This window comes from Phalaenopsis equestris, unplaced genomic scaffold (assembly GCF_001263595.1).
Source record: "Phalaenopsis equestris unplaced genomic scaffold, ASM126359v1 Scaffold000364, whole genome shotgun sequence".
NCBI lineage: Eukaryota > Viridiplantae > Streptophyta > Magnoliopsida > Asparagales > Orchidaceae > Phalaenopsis > Phalaenopsis equestris.
This window is the reverse complement of record NW_018164806.1, coordinates 785,227-791,862: the sequence shown is the minus strand read 5'-3', so window position 1 is coordinate 791,862 and position 6,636 is coordinate 785,227. Positions and strand designations below refer to the sequence as shown.

At 35.5% G+C, this 6,636-nt stretch overlaps 1 protein-coding gene across 1 annotated transcript in view; it reads right to left on the bottom strand.

The window, feature by feature from the left end:
- Positions 1 to 5,063, bottom strand: part of LOC110026339 (IAA-amino acid hydrolase ILR1-like 6) — a 13,572-nt gene extending 8,509 nt beyond the window's left edge. Inside the window, exon 1 of the mRNA XM_020727232.1 lies at positions 4,937 to 5,063. Within this exon, the coding sequence (XP_020582891.1) occupies positions 4,937 to 5,020 (84 nt within the window). The 5' untranslated portion in view covers positions 5,021 to 5,063. The remainder of the gene's footprint in view (positions 1 to 4,936) is intronic.
- Positions 5,064 to 6,636: the final 1,573 nt, after the last annotated feature.

Here is a 6,636-nt window from a genome sequence, read left to right as displayed (position 1 = left end):
ACATATCAGCAGGCTCACATAGCTTTCCACCTCCACGTTATTTTCTGGGTCACTCTTGTCTCTTCTTACAACTCCCACTATGTGAGCAATATCATGTCTCTGCTGAAAGCAATTTTCAACAAGTTTAGCATTGTACCTCTTACTGACATCACGCTCAGTCTTCACCCGGTACACTCACTTTTTGTGCAATGTCTTCTTCCCTAGTAGAAGTTCTGTCAGCTCCCACTTGCTCAAACTTTCATCTTGCAAGATTTCTTCATAGCTCTGTGATTCTTCAACATATGTCTGTGAAACTATAGGAATGAGTGTCCCAGACTCACTTTCCTCTTCACTTCCATCACTGCCCTGCACTGTAGTCTCTGGTAGATTTCCTACCGCATGCAAAGCCCCTGAATCCAACATCAAGTCTTCAACAGAACTATGAACTGATAACAATAGTGCATCATGTGATTCTTCAGATACCACATTTGTGTTATCATTATCCATCTTCTTAGGATTTCTGTAGTTCTTCTTTATGTGGTCAGCCTTGCCACAATTCCAACAGGTTGTCTGTTTATTAAACTTTGATTTTGCTCTTCCTATACTCGAGTTACTATCATGTCATCTCCCTCTGAAATCAACATTCAGTGTCGAACTCGAACCTGAGACCTAGCCAGAATCTTTCCTATGAAATTCCACAACCAAAATCAAATCACGAATACCATCGTATTTCAGTTTAAATTTACCTGCAGAACTGCTAACTACTATCCTCATGACTTCCCAATTATCTGGCAATGAAACCAACAAAATCAGTGCACATACCTCATCATCAAAATTAATTTCCACAGACGACAATTGATTTGTGATAGTATTGAAAACATTCAGATGTTGAGCACAGTGTTGAGATGTTGAGCACAGAAACATCTTCTGGCATCTTTAAATTGAATAACTTCTTCATCAAGTGCACATTTTTATTCGCCGATGACTTTTCATATATACCTAATAAGGCTGTCATGAGATCTGCAGTCGTCCTTTCCTTGACGACGATGTGTGCAACAGACCTCGATATGGTCAATCAAATAACCCCCAGAACTTGTCGATCCAATAAATTTCATTCAGTCTCATCCATCCTGTCAGGTCTTTTCCCCAATAACGGAAGATGAAGTTTCTTCCCATAAAGATAATTTTTTGTCATCATTCTTCCTCAGATCCGAAACAAAGCTCTGATACAAGTTGTTGTTGTTGCGAGATCTAGATATACCAATTGATGTGGTATATATATAAATCAAACAGGAGACCTTATTCATTAGGGAGCTTGGGATAATTATAATTTCTTCTATGGTCATCACCATTGGGCTTGGTCGTTGGTGAGAATATTATAAATTTCACAAAAATTAAGGTCTAAGAAATGTGAGTAACAACACAGTGGTACAGGTGGATGTACAAAAAAAAGTTGATTAAGTCAAGGTTAAAGGCTACCCATTTCCCTCGCACAAAGACCTTCTCGTCCACAGATTCCTTTGTAATTGTTAAAAATTTACAGACGGGGTACTAAGGTGGTCGTAATGTGGTAGCAAATACACTGCCACCTCCTACTCTCAATAGTCTCTTCAATCTCATCTCCAAGTTGCGAAAACACTAGTTTTAGTTTTAGTTTCCCTAAAGCAAGAAAATTGTTAAAGCATATAGAGGTATCTACACTCACGAGCTTTATTATGTCGAAAGACAAATCTTTCTTCTTACCTTTGGTTTTTTTTAAGTCATGTCCTAGAACGAAATGTAGGAGGAAGGAAAAACTGCAATGCACCTCACTGAGGCTAAGGATCATATATCTAAATTATTGGTGAAGTTTTGCAGCAACTAGAAGTGGTTTTTGAGCGCGGAGAACAAATCCAGTGATATTTAAAGAGAGAGGACGAGCAAAGAAAAATGACTTCTTTTTCCCCGTGTAGACATTAAAAATGCCTAACGCAGGTGCGTCGCAGTTCATGCGTGGGTGTGCCTACACAATAGGGACTGGAGAGGGTGCACTGCATTCTAGACATGGGTGAGCTGGCTTGCCTAGGGCCACTAAATGCGGGATCACGCTCGACACCTTGACGCTCCAACACGTTCGTAAGACTTATTGTAGGTACGCTGAAGACAAGATTGGTTTTTCCCGTTCTGTCTCGAGGAAAAATTTGTGATCAAAGGAGGTATGGTTGTGTCTGAAACATGGCATAGAGGCACTGAATTGGATGTTGTGTCATCAAATTTCTCGATTCCTGAAACCTTCACTTTATCTGCAGTCATCATTCTTCCTCAGATCCGAAACAAAGCTCTGATACAAGTTGTTGTTGTTGCGAGATCTAGAATACCAATTGATGTGGTATATATATAAATCAAACAGGAGAACGATCGACGAAGTGAAAAATAGAACGAGAAAAATCAACAAAAAAGAACAACAGAGCGGAACACACAGATTTGCGTGGTTTGGCTACGTGGTTTGGCAAATTGCCTACGTCCATGGAGTTGCAGAGGATTTTACTACTTGAGAAATTTACAGCAGTCGATCATCTCGACTTACAAGAGGAATCTCTCACGCTTCGTTGCTCTCTCTCTGTTCTTCTCTCTCTATACCGAGATACACCGAAGAAAACTCTAGACCGAGATACACCGAAGAAGATAAAATTACAAGAGAAATAAACTCAATTTTTCTTCTGCCATAAGCCACCAAGAAGAAGCCTAGGGAGAACAATCTTCTTCTTCTTCCTTCTTCCTTCTGCCGCAAGGAACTGCTCCTCCATGCACTTCTCTTCCTCTGCCCCGAGGAAACCTTCCTCTATCCCGAGGAAACCAAAGAAGAACTCAAAACGTGACTACAAAACCCAAAGAGAGTCATCCAAAGCTTTTATCACGAACAGGAGGGAGCGAAGAGAAGTTTCACTTCACAAAACAGGAAAGCGGGAGTGGTTATTTGTGAAAAGGTGTGACTATTCAAAGCAAAGTAACCGACCAATCATAGTGGACCGGGCTCCACCGTTTCTAACAAGCGTTAATAAGTTTAATCATCAATTAAAATCAAAATTTAATCTATGATTAATATGACACTTTATTTGATGATTTGATAAGGAGTGGGTAAATGGACAAAGTTATTTATTCAATGGGGCAAATGAATAAATTATGTCTTTTATTAATAAAATTTTGAATTAATTTGATAAAAATGAAAAATATTGGTGTGATTTTTGTATGGGAAGATAATTATAATCTCAAAAACATCGGCTTTTAGATTATTTGGAAAACAATATGTTTGTTTTTAATGTGGGATGAATTTGATAATTTTGATTGATGGAATATATAGGTAAAACTTAACTTTTAACAGAGGTTCTATATTTTGACCAATTATCCTTCTTTTGATAGATAAACTATTATAAAAATATTACACAACTTAATCCATATCCAACACTAATTTTCAGATTGTAGATCATAATAATCGTGGTTTGGTCACATTAAACATCGACCATCTGATAATCTCACTACAGGTAAAGCAGGAATTAGCGTATGATATTTGCGTTGGATATTTTCGACACAAATATTGGCGTCAGATTAGCGGCGAAAAATTAATTATGACATTTGCATCGGATTTTGCGTCTGAATTGCGTTGGCTTATTCGTCGATAAAAGTATTATCAAAACGGTGAAACTTCTTCTAGAGTTACAACGGATTATGCGTCGAATTTGCGTTGAAAAACTCGACGCAAATAATTCACTTGTTAGTGTCAAAATAATCCGACACAAATGACCTAATTAACACATCGTGCCCGCCTAAAATTCATTTTCTCTCAGCGCTCGATCTCTCCCTCTGCCCGAAAGCCTCGTGTCTTCCCCTCTCCCCATTCCCTCTCCCTCAGGACTTCGCTCAAATCCATCGCCTTCCTGAATGAACCTTTGTTATACAATCACCATTAGAGCTAGCTTGAAAGGTGACAGTTCGCGTGCAGAGACCACCAAAACTCCCGTAGTTCTCATACTTCTGCTCTGCTCCAATCAAAAAACAACGAGGAAGGTAACTCCATTTGCTCCAGTCTTTATCATTTAAATTTTTGTTTAGTGAAATGGGTGTTTCAGAGGTAATGTTTATTTGTTAGGTAAGTATGAAAATCTTTAGTGAAATGGGTGGCCACTAAATGCGGGATCACATAATGCATGTCCAAATTAAATTTTAGGTTTTAGATATGTGTGTGTGTGTGTCTATATATATATATATATATATATATCGGGTTTTTTTTCAAAAAGAAATTGATATTTGGCAGAGGCCCAAATATCGATTTCCCATGCGCATCAAGGCCCCATGATGAGAGCCCGAGTCATGTGCCTAACTATTCGAGAACCCCGCGCCATGGGGGATCACACCCGTGACCTGAGGGGACTTATAGTGAACCCCGTCAACCATATATATATATATAAGCATTATGTATGAAAATATTCATAGATATGTATTGTGGTATGTATGTAAGAATTGAAGTTTAGGTGTTAGGTATGTATATACATAAGAATTATGTGGTATGCATGCATATCTTCGTAAAAATTGAAGTTTATGGGTTAGGTAAGTATATACATAAGAATTGAATGGTATGTGAGAAATCTTCATAAAAATTGAAGCTTGGGTGTAGCTATGAATATACATAAGTATTGAGTGGTATGTGTTTACCTCTTAGTAGAATTCAAGTTGGTCGGTTGAAGTGAAGCAATATGTGCATCGGGTCATGTTCAAAATGATGGTGATATACTTGAAAAAAAAAAGGGATAAGAAGAGGAAAAGCAGGAACGACATGCTCAGAGGTTTTAAAAGAAAGCAAACTTCCCCATTGTTCATCATTTATCATCTTTTATCCTAACTAAAAGTTTATGAATTTCTTGTCAAAGGACAAGATGAACACCATTCATTTTCATAAATGCATTAAGGAAGATAAGATTACCTTTAGATGATTTTCACGAGCCTTTAAAATTCTGGCAGCACCAACAAGCATTGCCGCATGGGCATCATGCCCACAAGCATGCATTTTACCGGGAACTTTGCTTTTATACTTCCACTCTACAGCTTCCTGGGAAAGAAATAGAAAAAAAAAATGACAATTATAGTGAAAAGAAATGGATAATATAAAATATTCAAAATAGGCTATTCAAAATTCTCACGTTCCTCAGCAAAAAATATTTTTTAAAATTAAAAAGTAAAATTATGAAGAAACAGTGCTTTTGAAGTTTCAAAATTTTGCCAAGAGGACAGAAGTTCATGTTCAACTGGACACAACATAATACAACAGAATCTTCTCTCTTCTAGTAATGATATTGGAAAAAGAGAAAGACCAAGTTCGCTCCAACCCCATTAGCTCATGTATGAACATGTATTTCCACATGGTCAATTCCTTAAAAAAATAACATGCCTTTATAAGGATAAAGAAAGACTAATATTAATCACTCTACCATACTAAGAATTTAGGTATAAATCTTTTTAACTTGCTTTACTTATTCCTTATACATTTGAATATTTTTATGGGCTTCTTTATCCATGATTATACTTGAAATTTGCTCGAATTTATTTTTTCATATACCGCTTGAAACATGAGATAGAGAGCATTGTTTTCCCTCTTTCTTGAATATTTAACAATGCTCTCCAAGCTTTCCACAAAGCAATGCCACCTTACTTTCATCTTTCTCAAAGATATCACATACATATTGTACACTTGTAGAGACTTCATCGTGAAGCTTCATTTGTCATAATTACTCTTAGTGAGTCTCGGAACTAAAAAGGAATCAATGGTGGAACCAAGGGAGGGCAATCAATCCTCTTAGATTCTTTTTCTAAACTCTTTATTAATACACTAAAATTTTATCCCCTGAATTTAAATACTTAATATTAATTTAATAATCATTTTATTTTTAATTAATAAATATTTTATAATTATTTTAAACAATTTATCACAAAAATTATAATTATCTTCATTTATCTAGTAGTGTTATAAAATATTTTTTTAAATGTTATATATATATATATACGTATATATATATATATATTTTAATTTAAAAAAAAAGGATTTTATTTCTATTATCAAGCAAAACTTGAAGATTTATACGAGATAAAATCTATAAAAAAATATTATATTATACATGACAAAGCTTGAGATGAATCAAAATGAGAAAAAATAATACTTGTATTAAGATTTATCGATAAAAATGAATATGTTAATAAATCATCTTTGACGGTATTGATATTCACGGCATTCGAGTCCAACGATATAATAGTCCAATAATATACATAGTGAATGAAATAGATTGCAAATTTTTATACACCTCTTTTGCATATTACATTATTTGTTTATGCATATCATCAAAAAAGTTTGAATATTTCATTCTTCACCCACCAAATCCTCCACACACCCCAATACCTTTCCCTTGAAATTTTAACATACTTATTTTCAACAAGTTCATTTTTTTACAGAACAAATTCATTTATAAATAAATCGAACTGCAGCTCAGGGGTTGTGCAAACAAACAAGTTAGTTGCTCCAAAATAAAACCCCAAATTGATCTTATTTTGGTGGAATCAGAATGATATTGGCTCACATGCGAATGCTGCAGGTAATATTTGCTCCAGAAGAAGGACATACCTGAATCGGAA